Below are 26,331 nucleotides of genomic sequence, written 5' to 3'. Positions count from 1 at the left end.
CTTGATTCTGCATGCCATGAGAGATCTGACCTAATTATTGATAGTTTCACAACTAATTTCTTTCATGATCTATAAACCAGTGAAGTCTAAAGGCTAAAATTTCTTGTCATCTGGGGTTTTTTTTGTATGAGATGGGGAGGAGAGACAATTATCTAGAATGGATTGCTAAAGTACAGCCTACCTCTATATGTTATTGCCACATAATTGAGTCATTCTTCCAGATTGAAGAGTGATGTATACATGTAGGAACTCAATCAACCTGGAGAACATAGCAAATTCCTAGGAAGTATAACTCTTTAGGGATTTTATAGGTCCTCCGGGGTAACTTCCAGCAGAAGTTGTATATTTCAATAGTTTCTGCTATTATCTACAGTTTCCTGTTTCCACAGTAAGTTCAGGAATGTATCTCATGTTAATATTGGAGTTGTGCTATATAGGTATCTTTTATTTAAAAATGACAATGACATAAGATAAAACAACTATTTATTGATCAAGAAACAGAAGGTAAAAGTCAGACCTCTGATAAATGAGAACCCGGAGATTGTTAAACAGAACATTAGAATCAAATCCGTGAAAAGTCAAATCAGCAAAAGTAAAATCTGGAAATGAAGGGGGTCAGCTGTATATTTTCATACTTCTCAGGAAATAATAATAATAATAATAATAATAATAATAATAATAATAATAATAATAATTTTATTTATATTCTGCCACCATCTCCCAGAAGGACTAGGGGCAGCTTACAGAAGCACATATAAGTACCATAACACATAAAAATGGAGGTAAAAATCACATCACATATTAAACAATGACAACAACAGTTAAGATAAAAACAACACATTATAAAAAGTTCAATTTAAAAATCAATAAAACACAGTACAAATTGTCATAAAACGAATAAGAGAACATCCCAGCTGTGGCCCAATCCAACCATTAAAGTGCTAAAGACAATATTAGATTGTTTGGTCCTTAGATTAGCAGATGTCTTAATCATTTCCAAAGGCCTGCCTAAAGAGACATGTCTTCAGCTCCTTGGAAAAACACTGTAATGTGGGGGCAAACCTATTATCCTTAGGGAGGGCATTCCAAAGCTGGGTGGCCACCACCGAGAACCCCCCCCCCCCCATCCCCACCAGCCTCACTTGAGACGGAGACAGGACCAAAAGGAGGGCCTCCCCAGCAGATCTTAAAGCCTGCACTGGTTTATAGGGGGAGATGCGGCCATGAAGATAGGTAGGGCTTTGTAGGTAAAAACCTGCACTTTGAATTGGGACCGGAAACTTGTTGGCAGCCAATGGAGCTGCTTCAATAGAGGTGTAGTGTACTCCCTATAGCTGGCTCCCATTAGCAATCTGGCCTTTAATTATGTGAAGGCCCTCCCAGCCACCACTGACAACTGAGCTTCAAGTGTCAGCGCTGAGTCCAGGAGGACCCCCAGACTGTGGACCTGTGTCCTCAGGGAGAGCGTAACCTGGTCAGCACAGGTTGTTACCCTATACCCCGATTGGCCTTGTGACTGACCAGGAGGATCTCTGATTTGTATAACTTCCTTTCCTAAGTGACTAACAAAAACCCCATAAAAATCCAAATAAATTCCTATAGGAAGCAACAGCAAAAAATGCAGTCTTGTGAAAATGATGAATGAAAGAAAATTGCTGATATTGGGAAGAAACTTTTTGAGATATGTTCATCATTCATTCAGGGCAATGAAATTTCTATGTGGGAAAATTCTAGTTTAGTTTTGAAATGGTTAAAAATCAAACTGAAATGGAGCTGTAGGGCAATGCCAATATATAATGAGTATTAGGAGGAAAGGTATTCAGTCATTGTCTTCATAGTTCTTTCCTCCACAAAACTCCTCAGGCATTAATGAATAAACACCTAATAACTTCCTCCAACTCATCCCACATTTCTGTGAATAGTGACTTTCTGAAGAGAAACTTCTTGTGTGGAGAGTCTCTTCATATGATTCAGAACACTTGAAAATCCAAGTTTTGAACATTATTTTCTAATTTATTGTTCATTGCTCATTTATTGATTGTTCAGTGCTAATTACAAAAACGTATTCTGACATTTATCATTACTTTTTATAAAAATGTTGCATGTTACTAGCACATAGCTAATGTGTTCGTATTACCTACATTTCAATAATCCTCCTCCTCCGCCTCCTCCTCCTCCCCCATTAAAAACACTTGAAAATCACAAGTATACCCAACTTCCAAATCAATATCAACATGTAAATGAATAGCATTAGCACTCATTGCATTATTCCATAAGAGAAATAGCATTATGCCTTCATTAAATTAACATCAAAACTTGTTGAATTAACATTAGAAAAGTAATAGATATTCAGGGTGTGCAATTTGACAAACACCCGTGTCATGTTTGGTGTCCAGTTTTCTGCTGTCCCCCCTGTTTTAGGGAACTTCCTGAATTTAGAAAGGGGTTTCTGTTTTCATACTTGAAAGATTCGGTCCATTGGCGCCAATGGGGAAACTTTAGAGGCTCATTTCTATTTCATTTTAGGCCCATCAGTATGAAACTCACCTCATTTATAGGCCACATCTTCTACTGCAAGCTTGCCAAGTTTCAGAACATTTCATCAATTCACTAATTTTTTTGGAAATTTTCAGAATTATTACCATAACATTTTTTATTTTTTTTAAAAACCACAAGAGGTGTTCTAGGAATTGAAGCCCCAAGTGCACGTCACAAGAAGTGGGGAGAATGGATGGACACAGTCAACCAGACCTCTGATTGGCTGAGAAAAAAAGAGAAACACAAAGAGAGAAAAAGCTCAACTCCCATCATGCCCCAGGAGGGAGCACAAGGCTCCTTCAATGCTTGCACTGCACAAAGTGCTGCTGGGAAAGTGATTTCCCATTTGCCTCAAGTGGGCGTGTGGGGGGGAGGACCTTCCTGAAGGAATGGAGGAACTTATTGGGAAAGAAAGCAACATCTTTCCTGATTAGCGAGGCTGACCTTCTCACACTCTCCACCTCAGGTAGAGCTCAGCCCCATTGGCCCCCATTGTTAGCCCCCATTAACCAAAAAGATCCAGCTGCTGTGTTCTGTCTTAGCTAAGGCTTTAACTGGCCCATGCCAAGCTTGTTTCCATGCATTTGGCTACCAAAGCCTCCAAATCATTTAAATCTGGTACACAAAAAAGAAATTGTGCACAACCCTAATAGAAATATGTAAAGGGGTGGCAAAAGTTCCTCCTTTCATTCTTATTTATTAATATCATAAGGGGCTTTATGAGACCATGAATGCTTGCACACACATCTAGCTGTTGTTTGCCCAGTTAGAGAAAATTAAAGATTGACTTTTCCTTTGAGGTATTTCGGCCAATGTCATATTGATTTAAAAGAACCATAATGCAAATGGTTTTGTCTCAAAATTTGTAGAAACTTGTCCTCTATGGTAACATCTAATGGAAGTATACTATGGAATTGCCAGGAGGGCCTAGAATATTTTTAAAGGCAAACATTTTAATCCTGAACCATTAATCCTGAGCAGAAAATGCTATGTTCTGCACAAAAAAGTGAGAAGTATATGCAGAATAAGTCCTGAATAACTAATAGTCTTTGAAAACTGGACTATTTCCAAGGAGTTCATCAGACAGATGTGGGGGTCAATTTCTATGGTCCCCGATCACATGAGAGGGAGCAGAATCGAGCCTACTTAAGGCTGATCTGCCCCCTCCTTCCTTCTTCTAATGCTTTTTAAAAGAAGTTCTTAACTCATTCACTTTAGGAAACATACTCATGTGCAGTGTATAAATTTAAAAGGATATAGGATTGTTAGTTCATTTTAAGAACAAAAAGTGAATATTTTAAAAACTGCTTATTAGATGTATGTTGAAATTCATAGACAATATATTATGTGAAGAAGGTGGCCACTTTCTTTTAGCTGCTGCTAATGAAGGGGAGGTTGAATATGGGGAAAGGAGTGTGCCTGGAAGAATTTGTAAGTTACCTGCTTACAGAAAGAGAGAGTTTAGCTTCGGTGAATGTACTGGTTTAAAATTGAATTTCTCTTTGAAGGAGTAATTCTTCTGATATCAAGAAATACCCTTTGTTCCCATACACCCAGAAGGAAAGCTGACAGGAATCATCCCTTTTCTAGCATAGCATTTCTGTTGCTTCTAAACTGATTGGAAAAGATTCAAATACAGTTTCCAATTTTCCTTTGAGCAGTAAGACTTTCGGCTTACATTCCAAATGAATTCCATTATGAACTGCAGGTATCAGGGGAAGAGGCATACCTAGGAATCCAAATTTGGTTCCTGTCAAGTAAATCTCATATCAAAGGCATTTTAGTTTTCTCAGTTTGTTTGGCTTTGCAAAACTGTTTAGGTTTTTGTAGTTCTTTGGCTTGCCCTACATACATTTGTCCCTACCTTTAGAAACTACAGTGCTTTGCCAATACTAAAAGTATTAAAGCAGACTTAATTGGATTATTTAATAGGCTACCTGTTCTCCCATCCCCTTGCCAAAATCATAAATAGGTGTATTTTAGATGAAGACTTTCTTAAGTTGAATTTGTTTGTAAATTGGAACAGCTATATTTTTAAGTGTAACTATACACACAGAGAGATATAAGTTTTGGATAGCGTAGGGAAGGGTTAACACCCTTGTGTTGTTTGTTTTGTTGTCTGTGCCCCCGTTCAGAAGATTCCACCTCACTTTCTGTCCCTGCAGTAACTGGATTTTGAACATTTTGGCTTGTTGTGGAAACAAGGATTGGTGATAAAGTTTCAATGGAAATATCTTTTCCAAATGATAACTCTTCCAGGAGTGAATTTTCCTTCCGAGGTGTGGATTTATCTCACTTCCTGTTGTGAGATTTTAGAAAGTGGTCCAATACTGCAACAAAAATATTAATCCAAGAAACCCCAGTTTCACACTACAGAAATCCTGGATATTATTTCTGAAACTAGAAAGCATTCAAGTATTTTCAGAAGAAAAATAAGCCTTCTTTTTCTACTGATTTAATATAACCCATCTGAAGTTCTTAAGCTATTTTGTTTTTATGGGGGTGGATATTATAAACAGTACATTGCCTAGGATCAGCATTCAATGGCAGTTGGTCATGGAGACTAAATACTTTCCGGAAGTTTTCTAAGAACAAACAAATGTCACTTGATATCCAAATGATAGTTTAATCCTTCCTGTCCTCACTAGAATGGTTTGCTGATGGATCTATGTATCTTGTGAGAGAGAAGAGGCAGGCGGGGAGAGGAAGGGAATAAATTATATCTTTTTATCAGAGTTGGTGTGGAGGTGGAGAACTGAAAGCAGAACTAAAATATGACTAATAACATTCAGTCTTCAGACATTTGTCCCATTTTATAACTCTATAGCAATAATGGGGACCATGCAGCTTTCCCTGTGTTGCTGAACTGTAATCCTCGGCAGTCTTACCCTGGACAATCCCTGGTGAGGAATTGTGGGAGTTGCAGTTCAACAACATCTGGATGCCCATCCTTGTTCCATAGCAAGAAAAACTATTTTAAAAACAGCCAGCCCACAGGACAGTGGTTCTCAACCTGTGAGTCCCAAGGTGTTTTAGCATACAACTCTCAGAAATCCCACCCAGTTTACCAGCTGTTAGTATTTCTGGGAGTTGAAGGCCAAAATATCTGGGGACCCACAGGTTGAGAACCACTGCTATAGAGAAGGTGGGAATGGATGGGGGTGTGTGTCCCTGTTGATTCTCTTGGACCTCTTAGCAGCCTTCAGTACCCTAGACCACGGTATCCTTTTGGGACATCTCACAGGAATTGGGCTTTGAGGTACTGTTCTGCAGTGGCTCCGGTCCTTCCTGGAGGGTCGCTCCCAGAATATGTTGTTGGGGGACACCTTCTTGGCCCCACAGCCATTGTTTTGTGGGGTCCTGCAGGGTTCAGTATTGTCCCCCATGTTGTTTAACATCTACATGAAGCCGTTGAGAGAAATCATCAGGGGTTTTGGAGTAGGATGCCATCTGTACGCAGATGATGTTCAACTCTATCACTCCTCTCCACTGGTTACTAAGGAGGCTATTCAGGTCCTGAACAATTGCTTGGCAGCTGTGATGGTCTAGATGAGGGCGGACAAAGTGAAATTGAATCTAAAAAAGACAGAAATACACCTGGTCAATCAGAAGCCAAACAAGGTATAGGGTTACAGCCTGTGTTGGATGGGATTACACTTCTCCTAAAGTCACAGGTTTGCAGCTTGGGAGTGATCTTGGATTCATTGTTGATGTCGCACCTCAGAATAGTTCACCTTGCTTTTGACACCAAGTCACACACAGAAGATAGTCTTTTGTAATTTTATTGAGCGAAAGCAAATATATATCAAAGCAAGCAGAAATAAAGTTCCCAAAGTAGTTGTTAAAGAGTCAGTAAATCCAATGTCTATAGGCAAAAACAAGAGTCAATTTCCCAAAGGAACAAAGGTCCACAGGTTACAAAGATCCAGGAACAGGAGAATTTCCAAGGCAGGAAGACCTAGACATCCACTCTGATGAAGCGAGAATTTGCTTTGACAAAGATATGTCTCTCAACACAGAGTTTTAAAAGCAACCCAAAAATGCATTTCTCTTTCCTTCAGAGCCCTCCCGCTCTCCAGCTAATCTTAGGCTGCAGCGAGGCTGAGGCATTCCTCTCCATTGCAAACAATCTGCTCTAGATAGCAATGGTGCTTCCTCAAGGCCAACTAAATCATTATCTTGCACCTGAACAGGAGCCTGAGATGAATCCAGCTCATTAGTTCCCATGGGAATGTCTACCTTGCTGTTATCTATGACAGGCTCGTTCAAGAGTTCATCCACAAGCTGTGTTTCTTGCTCTTCTGAACCAGCATGTATAATTCCCAACCCTATGCCATCATCCTGAAATTCATCCTGCATCCCATCATCTGGCTCCTGCATCTGAAACCCAGAATCCCCTTCCTCATCTTCAGTCTGGCTCTGCTGCTGCTGAGTCACAACAGTTGAGCCTGGAACCCCAAGTTTCAGTGGTGGCCAGGGGAGCTTTTGCACAATTAAAACTTGTGCATTAGTTGTGCCCATACCTTGAGAAGCCAGACTTGGCCATGATGGTCCACGCTCTTGTTACATCCCAAATAGACTACTGCAGCCTGCTCTATGTGGAGTTGCATTTGAAGACTGTTCAGAAGCTTCAAATAGTCCAACTGGCAGCTGCCAGATTCCTTACTGGAGCAGCGTACAGGGAGCACAAAACCACCCTGTTATGTCAGCTCCATTGGCTGCCAGTCTGCTACCGAGTACAATTCAAAGTGTTGGCTTTAGCCTAAACAGTTCTGGCCCAGTTTACTTGTCCGAATGTATTTCTGTCTATGATCCACCTTGGGGAGGCCTTGCTCTCAGTCTCGCCTCCTTCACAGGCACGATTGGTGAGGATGAGAAACAGGGCCTTCTCAGTAGTGGCCCTCAGCTATGGAACTCCCTCCTCAGCGAAATCAGAGCAGCCCCCTCCCTCCTGACCTTCAGGAAGAAAGTAAAAACCTGGTTATGGAACCAAGTGTGCAATATGAGTATATGGAACTGTGAAATGTCTAATTGAACGGCCTTGGATTTGACTTTGCATGATGTGATTTTAATAATTGTTTTTAATATTGCTGCTGATTTTTTGTTTTAATGTATATGTTTATTTTTATTGTATGTATGTATGTATGTTCATGGCATCAAATTGCTGCCTTTTTGTAAGGTTGCTCTGAGTCTCCCTCTTGGGGTGAGAAGGGCGGGATATAAATGTAGTAAATAAATAAATAAAATAAGTATATGGATATGTATGCATGCATATTAGCCTGTATACTTAATCCTGGAAATTAGATTACTTTCTTCAATTGTAATTACAATTGGAAAGAAATATGAGATAAGATATGGTAAGGTTTGAACAATGTGAATTACAAGCAACATTAAAAGATTTGGTTATAATTGGTGAAGACCATTAATACATCACTCACTAAGCATGCTTGAATATGGATTACTACACTTGAAAATGCCATCACTTAGATCTTATATGACCTGTGACATTATTATTATTATTATTATTATTATTATTATTATTATTATTATTATTATTACTTTATTTATAACCTATCTCCCCAATGGGACATTATGTATATCTGGCTACATAACAGAGGCACTAGGAAACTGAATTGCAAAGATGTATAACTGGACATGGGCAAGGGTGATAAATGTGTGTTGAGACTGATGCACTGCACATTAGGACCAAAACAGTGTGCATCTTACTGTGTGTCGCTCCTGTCTTACATGGGTCCCATTGGACATTGTTCACTTTCTTGGCTCTGCTATACAGTAATGTAGCAGCAGACCTCTACTGGATATGGAGGTTGTGGAACTGTCCAATTCTAATTCCTCTAGAAATACAAGTCAGACCACTTATGAAGATGTCAGACCCTAACAGGAATCCAGCCAGTGTTCAAAGACTTTGTAGATGAACGCTAAATAAAGAAATCCAGTAACACAGCTCTGCCAAAGCATTCAGATCTTGTTTATGAAACTCCTTGCACAGCACAATATCAATGCAACTTGTATTTTGACATGGCTTGACATTTACTCCCCAAAGCATTACATGAGAGTGGTGCACTGGGGATTTGGATGCAGGATGAAGTGAGGGAATACATTTGCAATGCGTCAATAAACCAATGGCAGTGTTATTGAGAGCAAAGTTAAGAGAAAAATTTGAAAATAACCTTACCATTTCTATGCCAGTTTTTAATACAACCCAAGAGCACTTAGCTAACTGGGAAGAAAACAAATCATAGTAACTATCACACTATATAAGAGGTATAGCTTATTTCCTGGAGTCTGCCAACCTTTAGCATAACCAAGAAATTGAACTACGAACAACTGAAAAATTGCAACTGGCCAGATTCTCAGTGGGTTTCTCTGAGTTCAGTTGGAAAAAGTAAATGGGTTCGAATTTGGATCACAAGAGAGGTCAAGCTCTGTCTGCTTCCCACTAAGAATATGGTCATCTTATTTGCTCTCAAATTCTCTCTTTATAGTTCAGTTGCAGTTCTCACTTTTCCTTGCTCAAATCATTCTTCCCTCTGGCAGAGATCTTTCGGTGCAGTGTGTGGTGTGTGTCTCAGCATACTAGTGTACAGAGATACAATACAGACTCCTGTTTAATTACTGCCAGTTAAAATGATAAATTAACTTAAATGAAAAAGGAAGCTTGGCTTGCTCTGGGAGTGAAAGAAGGAACAGAAATAGATGAATGGGGACAGGATAAGAAATTATAAGACCAAAAACTAGCAAGAAAGACAAAAGGCCCTTTCTGGAGATCAGATGTCGCGACTAAAATATCAGAGTCTTTGAAATAATAGGGATGCATCCATACTAGACAATTATATCTGTTTCATACCAGTTGTCAAGGCTCCATCTTATAGAATCTTAGGATATGTAGCTTTGTGACATTTCAGGCAGATAACTCTAATGCTAGAGTGCCAGGGAATGCAGTAGAAAATTTGACATATTACACACCCCAGGATTCCATAGGATGAGCCATGGCTGTTAAAGTAGAATCAAAGTGCTAGAATTATGCGTAACATTACTTTTGAGTTTCTTGTTTTCAATAAACAAAGAAAGGAGAGGTTTGGACCTTTTATTTATTCAAATGCAACAAAGAATGATGCCATAGTTTGGTGGGCCTTTTTTGCAATCTTATCTTCCAGTGTGCTTCCTCTAAATTGCACACGAAAATGTTAAATATTTAAAAAGATATAATCATAATGCATATGTAGAGGCAATGGTGAGCTGGGCGTTAATATTTATCTAATTCTTTATTTACTGAATTTCTGTATTGTTCAATAGCTGAAGTTGTTTTGCCAGTTTTCAAAATCAGGTTAAGATTACAAAATGCACAAATATAAGAGAACATAATATGAAAAAAAAACATATTAAGATAGCCAGAGAACAAGATATTTACATCTAACAGCAAAATACAAAAATACAATACAACATCTAACAGCTGGGGACAACAATACAATACGAAAGCTACATTTATTAAATCAGAAGACTTTTAAGAGAGAATAAAAAAAGTCTTCAACTGGCACCAAACCCCCAGCCAGTCTCTCCGGTGAAGTTAGAGTTTAGGAGTTCAAGATAGAAACAGTAGGCTTTATGGCCACACTACAATGCTAACACCCCCTGCATGTGTACACACACACATCCTCCTTCTATCTGTAGTTCCGCCTATCTGTGCATATGGACCCAAGGCTTACAGCTTACGTTTCCAGATGAATTTGAGCCCAGAAACAGCCAGAGTTAAGTGTAGCTGCCCCGAGTCCCTTCCGAGAGAGAGGGCAGGATATAAATAAAGCTGCTGCTGCTGCTGCTGCTGCTGCTGCTTCTTCTTCTTCTTCTTCTTCTTCTTCTTCTTCTTCTTCTTCTTCTTCCTCCTCCTCCTCCTCCTCCTCCTCCTCCTCCTCCTCCTCCTCCTCCTCCTCTTCGATTGCAAAACATACATTAATAGGATTATATTACCCAGATGATATTGTTTCCCTATTTTGGACTGAGTGAAGAATCTGGAATATTTCTATTTTCAAAGACAGTTTTATATATATTACTTAGGTCCCTAGGAGGGTCACTTCTCCTCATAGACTATGGACCAGTTGCTATCTCTCAACTTGACATATCTATAGCCCAATATTGAAGATCTCACAGAAAGCAGTATTTTACTTTAAGGAGCAGTTGTATGACTTAAAGTCATTTTTTACTATGATGACCCTCTATCATGGGGGTTTCGGGTGCTTAAGAGTGCGTGATTTGCCCAAGGTCAACCAGTGGGTTTCCATGGCTGAATGGGGAATTGTAGTTGTAGTCCAATGTTCAACCCACTACAAGCACCTGGCAAAATTGCATTAAGAACATACATAAAAACCCCACTATAATGGCTCGATGCCCTAAATAGAAGGGTAGTCTTTGTCTTACTTTCAAGCTTGGATTCTATTTTACCATATTGCAAAAAGATGTTCTTCCCATATCACCTGCAAATATTTCATAGGGTTAAAATGTTTTGCATACAGAATGCCTTCTTGTGAGAAAGTTTCATTAGAATTGCCAGCTATTTCCATTTATTTCACTTGAAGCTAAATATTTATGGGTGATCTGATCATTATCTTTGGTTGGCAATTAAGGGGTAATATTGATTCCCAAGATTATATGAACAATACATTAGATAAAGTGAAACAATGATCTTAGTCAATGATACAGTGATTGGTTTTTTGTGAGAATTGCATTTGATTACTTTCGAGATCAATATACACCCATATTCAATTTGTTTTTCTTCAGGCTCATGGCTGTATTTAAAAATGCAGTTGTTATGGCAGTAATTATTTGGATGTCAAATCTTGCACCAATTTATATGTATATTTTGATACGATGCTCAGATTGTACAATTGTGGTACTAGTGGAGCTATAGTCAAATCATAGATGGCTATTGACCATCAGATTAAGATTAACTAAAACCCACTTCTTGTTAGGAATGGTTGAGAATTTTTTTTTGTTCATCATTTTGATATGGGCTTATATAAATGAATAAATAATTTTGAGGCAGTTTTGCCCAGTTTATGCAGATCAAAATCAACAGAAATGATTTATTCTATTAAAAGCCCATACACACACAAACATTTTGAAATGCCCAGAAGCATATAGTGTTATGGAATCATGGGAGTTGTGTAAGATCCTTAGCCTGCTCTGCCAAAGAGTGCTTGTGTCTCACCAAATCCTAACTCTCGGGATTCCATAGTATTGAACCATGACAGTTAGACCTGTGTCAAAACTGTATTCATTTTACAGTGTAGAGCCAGCCATACTTTGTCCAATAAGTGGATTGCATACATTTCTAAAATGCTCACCACAAACAAAAGCATGGTGGTAGGTGATGGTGATGGTCTCACTTTTTCTTTTATAAGTGCAGACTCAGGTTTGGAATGATTTTTGATGCATCATTTCAGCAAGATGTTTGGGCAATTATGGTGATTTCATAGAATTGCACTTTTCTATTTCCTCTCCCTCTTCATATTCCTAGGCCTATTACCAATAATCTGAGCAAAGTTTTGTATGTAGCAGAATGAGTGCATGGGTGTGTGTGTGTGTGTGTGTTTGTATATTGGGAAAAATGTTGTACAGTTAACTCAATCAAGTCTCTACCTGACTCTGCAGCTATCTTTGGACCTCTTCACACAGGGTAAAATGCCCCTTTTTGCTGCTTGGATAAGGCCTGCCGTGCACCATCAGACGACCCATGACAGGCCCTGCCCACTTTCCTCCCAAAGTGGAGGTGAAGCATCGAAAGGCACTTGTCCTCCACTATGGGAAGGAAAGTGTTATTCAGGTAGCTCTGATGAAGCTACCCACACTTTCTTTCCCAAATCCCCATGTGATGGTAGAAAGGGTGGTGGGTCAACGCGCATTGCCGCCCTTTCTGCCATCTGATGAAGGGGGGGGGGGGGGAAGGGTGCCAACGTAGCATTTCCCATCCCCACCATGTGATGAGGGCAGGAGGGAGACCACACATGGCACCATGAGCCATTCCACTTGCCTTCCCTTTCACCGGCAAAAGCTGGCAAAATGGTATGGCCCGAAAGGTTCGTATGACAACATCCCTTGATAGTGCCTGTTGCTTTTACAAATCAGCTCTGGCCCCATCTACACTGACATATTATTTATTTATTTGTTTGTTTATTTATTTATTTTGCTGTATTTATATACCACTTTTCTCACGCCTGGAGGGACTCAAAGCAGTTTACAACATAATAGTGGCAAAATTCAATGCCATACATACATGTAAAAACAAATAATATATCTAAAACAATAAACATATAACTATGCATTAAAATCAATAGGACTATTGTCTACTTTAAACTGGATTATATGGCAATATAGACTCATATAACCTATTTCAAAGGAGCTAATTTGGATGTGCTTTGATAATCCAGATTATATGGCAGTGTAGATCCAGCCTCTGTTGAATTCCACCCATTTGCAACTGAAATTGAGTGCAGAATAGCTATATGTGATACTGTATAGTCATAGCATGTGAAAAGCAATTGCCACTGGCACAAAGAGGGAAATCTTGTTAAAGTGGCCACTTGATGACATCACTATGGCTATCTGTTGTGGATTGCTCTTCTAATTCTGTGGGAGAAGGAGGGCAGGTGGTTGAAGAGGCAGCACTTGTGGATTTAGGGTTAACTGGTGAGGAAGAAGATGAGGGAGGAGAGCTAACAGATATGGCAGAGATCCCTACCTTTTTGGAGTGATGAAGAGAGAAAGAAGGCAGAAGAAGGTCAGCTAGGCTAGCAGAGAAAACACTGAGCAGTCAGACCTTGCTGTAGGGTCAGCTGTGCTGGAAAGCTCAGGACTATAAATTAGCAGCAAGACTAGAGCCCAGCGCTAGCTGTAATAATAATAATAATAATAATAATAATAATAATAATAATTATTATTATTATTATTATTATTATTATTATTATTATTATTATTATTATATCCCCTCTGCTTTTCATTATTGCCATGATCCCTCTGTCAACAATCTTACAAAAAACAAATCTCGGCTATCAAATATCTAAGAATTCTCACAAAATTTCACATTTGATGTACATGGATGACCTGAAGCTATATGGGAAAACGGAAACTGAAATCCAGTCTCTGACCAACACTGTCCGAATTTTTAGCACTGATATCAACATGGAGTTTGGTTTGGACAAATGTTCGACAGTGGCATTGAAGAAGGGAAAAATCATTGAAAGTGAGGGCATAAATATGTCCAATGGCCAAACAATAAAGTCTCACCAGCCAGAGGCCTATAAATATCTGGGCATACTACAGCTGGACAACATCAAGCATGAACATGTGAAAACTGTGGTCAGCAAAGAATACACACAAAGGGTCAGAAAAATTCTCAAAAGCAAGCTCAATGGAGGCAACACCATCAAGGCCATAAACACCTGGGCCATACCTGTCATAAGATATACTGCTGGCATTATAAATTGGACACAGGTGGAACTGGACAATTTGGACAGAAAAACAAGAAAACTCATGACCATTCATCATTCACTGCACCCTCGCAGTGATGTTGACCGGCTATATCTGCCTAGAAGATCAGGGGGCAGAGGACTCTTACAAGTAAAGCAAGCAGTCAAAGAAGAAGAACATGCCCTGGCAGAATATGTCAAGCAAAGTGAAGAACCTGCTTTGATTGAAGTCAAAAATCAGAAACTCCTCAAAACACAGCAGACAAAAAACCAGTACAAGAAAACCGCACTACAAACTAGAGCTGACAGCTGGCACAACAAAACACTGCATGGAAAGTTCCTTGACAAAATTGAAGGAAAAGCTGATAAGGAGAAGACCTGGCTCTGGCTCACGAATGGGACCCTGAAGAAGGAGACAGAAGGCCTGATCCTTGCAGCCCAGGAGCAAGCCATCAGAACAAATGCAATTAAGGCCAAGATTGAAAAATCAGCTGATGACCCAAAATGCAGACTGTGCAAGGAAACCGACGAAACCATTGATCATATCCTCAGCTGCTGTAAGAAAATCGCACAGACAGACTACAAACAGAGGCACAACTATGTGGCCCAAATGATCCATTGGAACTTATGCCTCAAGTACTACCTGCCAGCAGCAAAGAACTGGTGGGATCACAAACCTGCAAAAGTATTGGAAAATGAGCACGCAAAGATACTGTGGGACTTCCGAATCCAGACTGACAAAGTTCTGGAACACAACACACCAGACATCACAGTTGTGGAAAAGAACAAGGTTTGGATCATTGATGTTGCCATCCCAGGTGACAGTCGCATTGATGAAAAACAACAGGAAAAACTCAGCCGCTATCAGGACCTCAAGATTGAACTTCAAAGACTCTGGCAGAAACCAGTACAGGTGGTCCCGGTGGTGATGGGCACACTGGGTGCTGTGCCAAAAGATCTCAGCCGGCATTTGGAAACAATAGACATTGACAAAATCACCATCTGCCAACTGCAAAAGGCCACCCTACTGGGATCTGCACACATCATCAGAAAATACATCACACAGTCCTAGACACTTGGGAAGTGTTCGACTTGTGGTTTTGCTAAACGAAATCCAGCATATCTATCTTGTTTGCTGTGCCATACAACGTTGTTGTGTTGATAATAATAATAATAATAATAATAATAATAATAATAATAATAATAATTATTATTATTATTATTATTATTATTATTATTATTATTATTATTATACCCTGCCTCCATCTCCCTGAAGGGACTCAGGGCGGTTCACATGGGGTCGCGCCCGGGTAAATACAATAACAAAATAAAACACATCAAAACACACACACACACACACACACAATTATAAAATTTTAAACATTAACATATAAAGATAAAATGGCAAGCTTAATAAAACATGATTTAAACACAAAAATAAAAGTCATAAAAACAAACTGGGCAAAGTGTGCCAAGTAAATTTTGTACACACGAGGTAGTTGATAAAGTGTTGCAAATTTGTGAGAGAGCAACTTGGGATGGGGATGGACCCTGTGGCTATATCAAGTTAACAAAGCAAGAAAGGTGCAACCAATGAGGAAAAGGTCACAGATACGAGATTTATCATGGAGATGGGCGATCCTTATTCAAAGGCCTGCGTGAAGAACCAGGTTTTCAAGCTCTTCCTAAATGCTACCAGAGTGGGAGCTTGCCTAATCTCCCTGGGGAGCGAGTTCCAGAGCCGTCTTACTTTCAAGAAAGAACCTGAACCTAGCATTGTGTGGAATCTCTGAAACCTCCTGTTGTTGGTACCTCGTAAGCCTGTTTATCAAAGACTTTATTTGATGTCTGCTGTGAAGATTTTTGTTTTGCATTTGCTTGAAGATTATGATCGAGATAGTACTTTATGTTTTCTAAATTGCCTTATCTTTATTTTGGCTGAAGTAAAGCTCTTTTTATTTGCTTTCACTTGTGTGTAAGGCTGTTTCTGGTGTAGAACTGGACATTATCCATAAATGGGATATTACAAGGCTGTGCAATAAGGACATGAAAGCAAAACCCTGCAAGAAACAAATGTTCATCAAGTACTATTTCTGCAATATATCTTAGTGTTTAAAATGTTCTCTTGAATAGGAACATCAATTGATCATTTAATTGGGTTTGCATTCATGAATAGAAGAGGGTAGAAGGGATTGATGATAGTGTTTTGATCAATGATTTACACGAGAAGGAGGGAGAAGCATATATGAAAACAACAGCAACATGAGTGGGAGAAATGACAATTTGGCAGAGATGACATAAAAAGGAGACACATGCTGCATATGACAAAGAGGAGTACCTGTATGAAAAAGCATGCTTCAGGAGGGGAAATGCACATTAAAATAAAATGCCATTTTTAAATCTAAAAGTCAACAGAAAGAAAGGAATAGATATACACTCTTGAGGTATCAGATAACCACAGCAAAAGCATTGTTTCTGATATTCAGCAAGCTAGAGTAGGGCTCTGGATGCAAATTGTAAAGACTAGGCACTACATGTGTGTGTGAGATGTCCATCAGAAAGTCAGGATACAGCCATTTACTAATTTTCTTTGTAGCAGTAAAAGTGATAGAATGAATTACTGCACCTATATATACCAAAGTAAAGATGTACAAGCATCTTATTTTTATGGAGAATGTGGTTAGATGTAAAGTATCAATGCAAGTATAATTCCAGAAGAGCTGTGTGTGTTCCTTCTCATGGCTAAATGATAAACAGGCTGTCAACCGAAAATTGATTCTCTAATAGAGCTATCAGGGAATGGCTATTCGATGAGAAGCTGTAAGATAACTACCATTTATGCTTTTGAAAAACCTATTTTGTGTTTCTTAAATTACTGCAGACCTCTTACAAATTTTTCCCTACTTCACTTAACACCAAAGATGTACTGCAAATGCAACAGAAAATCTGTAGGTGTAGTGTGAATATGATTGCGGTGCACATGATGACATTCATTTTAGTGGACTGAGTCCTAAAGTCTAGCTTGAACAAGAAGAGAGATTAATCATACCCCTGACAGTTCTGTATACAAAACCCGTTAGACAATTGATCTCTGCAATAAATTTAATGAAGAAAATTAAAAGAACAGCTGAAAAAAAGAACCTGTGGTTTTACAAGTGTAAAGCAAATGCTGCATTGCTCCGTATCATGAGCCTTGGTGTAAAATCCAGCTGCTCCTTTAACAGAGGAGCAGTTAAATAAAAATAGGTGAAAAAGGTGCCATACAAAGAGCTCATGATACATTGCCAAACAAAAGCCATAAGTTGGAAAGGAGGGGGAGCTTTACAAAGGAAGATAGCAGCACCTTTAAGATTAACTGTTTTTAATTTTATCACAAGCTTTTGTCGCTATAAACCACTTCTTTAGATACAGTACAGAATGACATCTAAGCTTCAGGATATAAATCCTATTTACACAATTGTGGGATGAAATGTAATAGTACCCGTACAATGCAAAGCATACCCCTTGTCCTTTTGTTGCTTATTCGTTCAGTCACTTCCGACTCTTCGTGACCTCATCCCACGCCATGTCCTAAATTTGCAAAAAGCTGTGTAAAGTGATACATGTCTTTCAGGACTTTGGTGTTGATGTGTAAAAGCCTCCCTTGACGGGAATTCTAGAGCCAAAGAGCAGCCACCTAGGCCCCTCCTACACTGCCATATAAAATCCAGATTATCTGCTATGAACTTGATTATATGACAGTATAGACTCATATAATCTAGTTCAAAGCAGGTAATGTGGATTATCTGCTTTGATTATCTGGAGGATATGGCAGTGTAGAAGGGCCCCAGAAAGCTCTCCACTGTATGAAGTGTCAGATTAACCTTTTCCCACACACGCTCTATTCCTTTATCTCATATATGTTGGTCATTACAAACGTTTACTGACACAGCTCATACTTTTATGGCCACAGTTCAGGAAAGTGTCATAGGTACAACCCAAAAGTTATCCAAGCCCAGTAAGTTTTTTATATATACATTTGGCATGAAATTAGAACAGAGGACAGTAGATTTCCATTCCATATTTTTGTTTTGTTTTTTAAACACATCTCAAGTTTCAAAAGTAGCTGACCATCTGGCATGATCATGTGGGGGTGGGTGGAGGTGTTGCTCAAGAAGCACATTTCCAAATTCATGCTGGGTGTACAGATCTGTAGAAATATTACATGTGGTAAAGATAGAGGCATTTGAACACCCATTAATGTTCAGTCAAGAGTATATTTTTGTAGAAATCAAGATGCTATTATTGGTTATTTATTAATTATACCATAAGTAAAATTAAAGTGAAAGTTTTTTATGATGCTAGGTTATGGATTGTTTGTTGACTTGTAGAAAAATTGTGTTAATATAGACTCATAGAATCATAGAGTTCGAAGAGGCCACATGGGCCACCTAGTCCAACCCCCCTGCTATTCTACTGCATTTTAAGAATTTTTATAATTTATACACTTACAGTTTTATTAGTGGGATTTTATATGTGCTGTTGATTTTACATATGTCTTTGTATTTATACTTGTGTATTGTTGCTTATATGCGGCACTTAGAGTGCTTCTGTGAGCCGCCCCAAGTCCCTTAGGAGAGATGGTGGTGAGGTACAAATATTATTATTATTATTATTATTATTATTATTATTATTATTATTATTATTAAGGAAAAGCATAATAATTACTATTCATTTTAATGATTCAGAGTCAGTGCAAAGGATTGTGGTAAAACTAGCATAAGTGACAGCTCCAAATACTTTGTGGCTTTATGAAGCATTGTTTGGAGTTTAAAGTTTGCTGAAGAATCTACCATAAGAATACTCTCCATATACTCTTCTATAATGTTATTGTATAACCACTGATAAAACAGCCAAGAAAGAAAAATATAAAACCAAAGAAGAGTGTTTTATTCAGAGTGTTTTCAAAAGTGATTATAACAAGAAAGGGAGATTATGAAGCAATTATTTTTGATGGGATTGCAAAAGCCGAGGCTAAGCGTTAAACTGAAGTTAATCACCTCTATCTTTCTCTCTCCCTCTCTCTCTCTCCAGGCTCGTTGGGATGGTTTGACAGGGAGAATTACGTTTAACAAAACAGATGGCTTAAGAAAGGATTTTGATTTGGACATCATTAGCCTCAAGGAGGAAGGAACAGAAAAGGTAACCAGTTTGGCACCACTGTGCTCATGCTGTGAGCCAGACGGTACCGTCAGCAAGACTGTAGATCTTTGAAGGAGGGCTTTAGAAGGTGCAGTGAACTAATGCTGAGTATTAGTTCATCTATAACTTACCCTTTTTAAAAGTCCCATGGAAATGACTGTGTGCTATAGAAGAACACATCTCTGTTTGTATGTATCTTCCTTTAATTTCAGTGGGATTTGTTAAGTTAAAGTCCTAGTGGTTTATACTAATTAACAGCTTTATCTTGCAGCTTCCCCACTTTGCTTATAATTTGCTGCCATCCAGTTAGGCATTTCTAATATCATAACCTAGCCTTATTACCTTATCACTCCTTTTCTTCATATTCATGATGATCTATCATGATGTCCATAAATGGTCCTGCAATCTTCTTAAAATCCAGGCAGAATTTGTGGGGTTCTGCAGTTTTGGCAAGTGGAACATTGCAAAGTGATGTTACCAGCCCCATCTTGTCAGTGAGTGATGATACGAGAACAAAAGGAATGATCACTGTTGGATTCCATTGCAACACTTCGGTTCACTGCTGGTGGAAGGGGGCTGGTCACAACATGATGCAATACTCCATTGGTCACAACCACAGAATTCCATTATTTGGGAGAGCTGTGTGTCTTTAAAGGAGAGTTTCATGGGTCAGAAGGTGGAGCATAGCTACAATTCCTCTAACACAGGAGCTTGGAACACATTTTAAAAGTTTGTAATTTTTTTAACCTCATCTAGATCAAAATCTGTTCTAGGTAAAATAGGTCCGTTCTAATTAGAAAATCTGGAAAATGGCATGCTGAAATGAATGCTGAGATGTCAATTCCCCTATTTAATTTTACCAAAAAATTGCAAAAATGCTCCAAACATTTTGCCTCCTGCTTTGTCCTTCTTGCAAAAAAGCTAATAAAAATAATTAATTAAGTTGATTTTTCAGGTCAAATGTCTTCACTAATGCTCATACACTTGGTTGGATGAGGATTATTAATTGTACTATAGTTCATTCTGACTTTTAAAAAATTAATTGATTCTGAAATTCTAGTGATCGGCCCACCATGACTCAAAATGTCAGATTGACCAAACAGTAAAATATATATGTAGACTTAAATCTTTATACAAACACAAGACACAACAAGATCCAACACTGAATACATCAGAATCCAGCAGAAATGGGAATTCTTCCCTTCCAGCTACATTCACTATGTATCAAAAAACTGAGAGACAGATAGGACAATATGCAAAAAGAAGTAGGGAGCTTGTGCTGACTTTCAAAGATAGAAGATGTGGTCTGTATTGGGGAATGAAAGGAGAGTTCTGTCAACTATATGTTGATGACTAAGATTAGACTGAATTTGTGGACTCTTTTGAGTTGGGAGGGCAAATGTATGGGTCTATCTTTCTATGTAAAAGACAGTCCATTCATTTCTGATGTCACAATTTAATGTAGCAGAGGACAAAATGCACTCAGATGAAAATCTGTTCTTAAATAAACATAGAAACAAATGCTAGGCACAACTGATCTGCCTGACATCATAAGTAGAAGGACTCGCTTACATTTGGTGTCTGCAGCACGATTGCTTTATGCTACTTAATAAGATACCAGTATTGTTCATTCCTTGCAAATGGTCCTACCTTATATATCTGCATTACAAACGTGTTGCATCTAGAGCACTTTAGGTACAGGTAAATATTACTCAGTTATAGCAAAAGCAAGCAAACAAATTGATTCTGGTGTGATGAGTGATTACAATATTTCATCAGAATGACATTGTTATGTACCCACTAATCAAAGAGCTAACCCATTTCAGGGAACAATGGCACATGCAATCTGTTACTTCCAAGTTCTGCAACTGATTATGTAGGCAAGTGCAGAAATTTAACAGCCAAATTGGTTGAAGATCTCCCATTTTTATGGCAACTTGTAACCTAAGGGTAGGAATTGTATTGTCTGTGAGGACCCTTCCAGACAGGCCCAAAACACAGGATCTATCTTGCTTTCACCCGAGACGTCCAGACAACTTCTCAGGTAAAAGTGAATTAATTCAGAGAAAACTGGGTTTTCCCAGTTTACTCCGCATTAATCAAACACCTGGAAAGATCTGGACCTTAAGCTAAGGTCTGGATCTTTCCAGATGCAGGCCATGTGTGGATTGACTCCTGGGATTGCTTCCAAAGTCCCTGGGGATAAATCCCCAAGGCCATCCTGGTTCTTCAGGCTTCTGGAGCCCAAAGGAGTGCAAGGGAACCTACCCCTCCTCCCATATCTCAATTTCCCCCCAAATAAACTTACTGGAGGGGCCTGGCAGCAACACAGAACCCTTTATAGAGTACCCCTGATGCTTGAAAACGATGCGTCAGGAGGTGGGAGTAGGGAGGAAAGATTTACCTCCTTCCCCCCACCTCCTGAGGCATCATTTTCAAGCATCAGGAGTACTCTACAGAGGGGCCTGCATTGTAAGTATTTTTGGGGGTGGGATGGGTGGCTAGGAGGTAGACACCCCCAAGCAAAACCCATAGTTGTGGGAGAGGGTAGGGACTGAAACCGATTTCCTCCCGGGGTTAGGTAAGTGTAGAAGGGTCCTGAGTTGCATGCATATCTTTGGTAGATTCTATGTGGCTCTGTGGTCTCTAAGGTGATCCTGACCTCACTCTCTTGCCCTTTTCCCCATATTATTTTCCACTAAAATGTATTTATTTGGTTTGAGTTAGATGATTTAAGCTTTCAGAATGGCATGCTCCTTGAAAAAGTGTTATTATCCCCAGTGTAAACAGCATCTGACAATGACAAAATGGTGCCTGCAATGATGGTATGTGGCACTCTAGGCTTCAGATCATACCCAATAACATGATTATTCCTTGTGAGGGATCAGGGCAGAGGAATCCCTATAAATCAAGGGTTGAGAAAACTGTAGCTCCATTGGTGTTTTTGTGGTTTCTAGGGAATCTCTCAGACACACATTTGTTAGATTTTATTTTATTTTTACTCAAAATTCATCCCCCCCCTTGCCATGTTCCCTTCCCTTTAGTTAAAATCATGGTTTATAAAAGTGAAAAAGATATTAAACAATTAAAAAACCAGGTTAAGAGGTGCTAGTATAACTTCGTTGGAAATACAGCTCCGGAATATGAGAGAAGCTACTAAGCTACCATGTTCCCACCAAATCTTACCACCCATGAGTGTGGTAAGGCCTCCCCAGCAAATCTCCAGGCCTAGGCATAGGAATACAGTTGTTAATTTTAAGAAATGCAGGACAGAGATCCCTAAGATCTCTTCATGCACAGTTATTGCTTTTGAACAAAGCAAACTCATGGAATCTATATTCAGTTCATGCTGCTTTTGGGAAGTTCTTGAATTAGACATCACACCCAAGTGAAAAGGTCAGGCACAGTCATACTTTATCTAGACAGGTATGAGAATCCTATAAACAACAGAGATGCTATCCAGATCCTTTGTTACATAAACTAAAGCATACATAATGTGGCTAGTTTAGGGTTGTTCCTTGTCCCATCCTCCCAACCCTATCTAAAGAGCAATAGAAAAATATTATCATGGAAATTTATCTAATCTTTTCAGTAGAGGTCCCAAAGCTACTAAAATGGTATGAAATGTTGCTATTATTCTAGTCAAGACATTCTGTTACAGTGCGGGCCAGATAAAGGATTCATGGCTTTCTTATTTTACTGTGGACTGTGGACTATTCTTGGATTTCAGACAAGTTGCAACTACATGTATTGTTATCGGTAATAAAAATGTGCATTATATAGTCTTCTGAAATAGACTTGTACATACTGAAAAAATGGGATGTATAATGACTTTGTACTAATCTAAGGAAATTGTAGATAAATAAACAAGCAGTATTGTTAATAATTAAATACACTAACATTTAGTACTTGTGCTACCAATCACTAAACACAGTCCTGCAAATACTGGTTCAATAATTTTTTCAAGGAATTAAATGGAAATACTAAGACTGTAGAGTGCAACATGGATTTGCTTTTCATATTTAATGAAGACTTTTTTGTGTTTTTCTTTTGTTCTTTTCTAAATGAAGGCTGCTGGTGAAGTTACTAATCATTTATATAAAGTATGGAAGAAGGTTTGTATGTAGATAGATGATGTCAGAAACTGCTGGGTTGAGTCTCCCAAAACTTATCCTTGGGGTTTTGATAAATGATCTCAAATTGCAGTTTAGAGACAATACAACTCTGTCTTAAAATGTGCTTTGCTATATAGAATAGATTTTTGATGAAGCATTGTTTTTATCTATCCCTGTGGGGGCATTTATAGCTTACTGAACTCATACTGGAGTTTTACTACTGTATGAAACAGATTCTAGTTTAGAGTGCAATACAGTATCAACTTCTCAAATCCCTATAGGATCTGCATTATATCTTACAATGTAGGATGGCATGTATGGAATTTTCTGCATGATAAAATTTCCCTTCATCTTCAAAATATACCAAGAATCTATATAAATAAAATGTAATGTTCGTCCGTTAGGGACATCATATCTCCCAAACTATTCCACCGATGGCTATGAAATTTGGACACAACATAGCATTCAACCTGGTGAATGTTTTAAGTCTGCTCTCACAAACCTAACCCACCTGAGATAGGTAAAAACAAACCCAAAAGCAAGGCCAATCAGTCAACTCCACTCCTAGCTACCGTCCTAACAGATGGTTCCTCCCCTTAGCAATGGCCAAACACTCTCCTCCTCCCTTAGCAACTGTCATAGCAGATGGCCACTCCCCTTAGCAATGGCACAAGCAATGGTCAAGCAGTCTCCACCCTTTAGCAACCGGTGTGGGCGGGGCCACACAGCATGCAGGAAACTGATTCCTCGAGTCTTTTTTCCCTCACGAAGGCCTCTCTCGATGAAGAGAAGGCCTTCACCCGCTTAAGCGGAAAAAGAAAGGGAAAAGAAATAGGAAGGGGCCTGAATCTGTTAAGAATTGTGGGAGTTGAAGTCCAAGGCACCTGGCAGGAGGGCCCAAGTTGGATCAGGCCTGTAAGAGAGAAAGCACTTTGCTCATGCCTCCAAGGATGTTGCCCAAGGGACGCCTGGATGTTTTACCTAACCAGACTGGGACACAACAATGCGAGGCTGGGTACAGCTAGTTATAAAATAATAATAATGCCCTTTACATATCTTAGGGCTCGTCTATATGAGCCTAATAACCTGTAGTCAGCATATGTTGGATCCTGGCTACTCCCACAACATTCCTGATTTCACTGTAAATATTATGATATAAACTTGGTTTATCCCAGCTTTAAGAAAAAGGCAGGGGATGAAAAAGGCATTAAACTCCAGAGCAACCACATGGCTTTGATGCAGTGTTGTCAACAGGATTGGGTACAATTTGGACTAGGCCACTATTCTCACAGCCCACTGCTGTCATTTCTATTCCCACCTATAAAAACCATAATTTTCTTATTAAATTTCCATTATAATACTTATTTCTCTTTCTGTATGGTTAAGATATTGTACTCAATGGCCTTTGCAGCCCCTTTCGATTCTAATATTGAATGGTTCTATGAAATCCTACAATCTCTCAACCAGCATAAAGAAGTGGTATTGTGGTAGTACAAATGAGATTTTTTTCCAAGCCTTGCCAATTGTATGTCCTGTCCATTAAAGATTTGTGATTATTCAGTCAAATAGAAATGGTGAATGGAAATCTAGCGTAGTTCTAAATCACGCAAAAGAAATGTCCTGCTCTTGTAGAGCAACTGATAACTATCCATATCCGTATGTTCAGGATTCTGGCTTTATAAATTCTGGGGGGAAATGTTTAAAATCAGGAAACAATGTTGGGTTTGTATTTTCCTCTTGGCACACTGCAATTAATTTAAAGCTTCCTAACACATTTCTTATAACCCAATGAAATCTTTAACATTAATTTGAGAGAGAGATCCAACAAAGTAGTACCAAAATATTTCATTTTTTTTCTCAACTGTGGTGAACAGAGTGATGTTGCTTGATACATTATAACCTATTTAGAAGACATTTTTCTTTATAGACCATTTAAACTATGTTAAATTGGTTTAATCCAAATTTCAGTGAAATTCAAAAATGCCACGGAAAACAAGTTGTTGTTGTTTGAAATTGTCTCTAAACTGCAATAAATCTCATCAGTTTACCCTGGTGATGTGATACCTTGATCTCATTCCTTCAATGCCCTTTGGGCTTCTTTCATCCTTGTCAAATTGACCTACACTGCCATTTCCCGATGTTATTGTAGATATTTTATTCTGTATATGTTGTGCTTGTGTTGTACCTTGTTTTGTATAAATGTTTTCCAATATCTCATTGCCAAAAATGTCAATGGCAACATGTCTTTGTAGTGCAATTTGGTATGTATTTATTTACACAGCCTTAAATTCCATTGAGTCAAATGGGACTTACTCTCAAGCAAATTGGTATAGATATAGGATTGAAATGTAGGAAATCTACAACTTTATATGTGTGCATTCTAAGACTCAGTTCCTACTATCTTTGGTCTTAGCATATAAGATGACAAGGCTGCAAATCTATATACGAGAAGTCTTCTGAGGATGGGGGGATTGTATTTATTATGCTATCTCTACAAAGGAGAAAGCTTTGCTACTAACACTTATTTCCCTAAAGTTACACATGCTTTACCTTATATCAGTGCTATTCAACGTGGTGGCCTGCAGATAGCTATCACTCTCCAAGCCCTCCACTACCAGTCCCTGAATAACTTCCAGGAAAGGACATCATTGTAGCTAATGAACACAAATATGGTACGGATCTCTGGCACATGTTCGCATGGGGCCCTCAGTCCTCCACATCAGACATCGTAAGCAGCACTGCTCTGTGGGCATTATCAGATGGTCTTTGGGCTCCGTTTCCATGCACTTAGGAAACGGAGTGCCATGAGAGTCCCACTAAGGCCATCGGATGGCATAAGAGCACTTTCAGTAGGACTTCATGGCACTCCATTTCCTAAGCACATGGAAACGGAGCCCGAAGACCATCTTCAGGAGTTGGGTGTTACCTGACTCCAGACTGGAGAAACCAGGGGAAAGTGTGGAGAAGATGGGGAAAGGCACAGAAAGAACATGGGATGGCAGGCCAACTCAGAA

At 38.9% G+C, this 26,331-nt stretch overlaps 1 protein-coding gene across 6 annotated transcripts in view; it reads left to right on the top strand.

Annotated features, from left to right (window-relative positions):
- grik1 (glutamate ionotropic receptor kainate type subunit 1) overlaps positions 1-26,331 on the top strand; it is a 212,577-nt gene that overhangs the window by 137,252 nt on the left and 48,994 nt on the right. For 4 of the 6 annotated variants that reach the window (XM_008107618.2, XM_003219044.3, XM_008107621.3 and 1 more), the window contains exons 8-9: positions 19,095-19,202; positions 23,273-23,317. In XM_008107618.2, coding sequence (XP_008105825.2) covers positions 19,095-19,202; positions 23,273-23,317 — 153 coding nt within the window. The remainder of the gene's footprint in view (positions 1-19,094; positions 19,203-23,272; positions 23,318-26,331) is intronic. The other 2 variants (XM_008107619.2, XM_062975044.1) reach the window with 1 other exon arrangement.

The sequence above is a fragment of the Anolis carolinensis genome, chromosome 3, assembly GCF_035594765.1.
Source record: "Anolis carolinensis isolate JA03-04 chromosome 3, rAnoCar3.1.pri, whole genome shotgun sequence".
NCBI lineage: Eukaryota > Metazoa > Chordata > Lepidosauria > Squamata > Dactyloidae > Anolis > Anolis carolinensis.
Note: the sequence above shows the minus strand (reverse complement) of the source record. Positions and strands in the feature narration are given on the sequence as shown.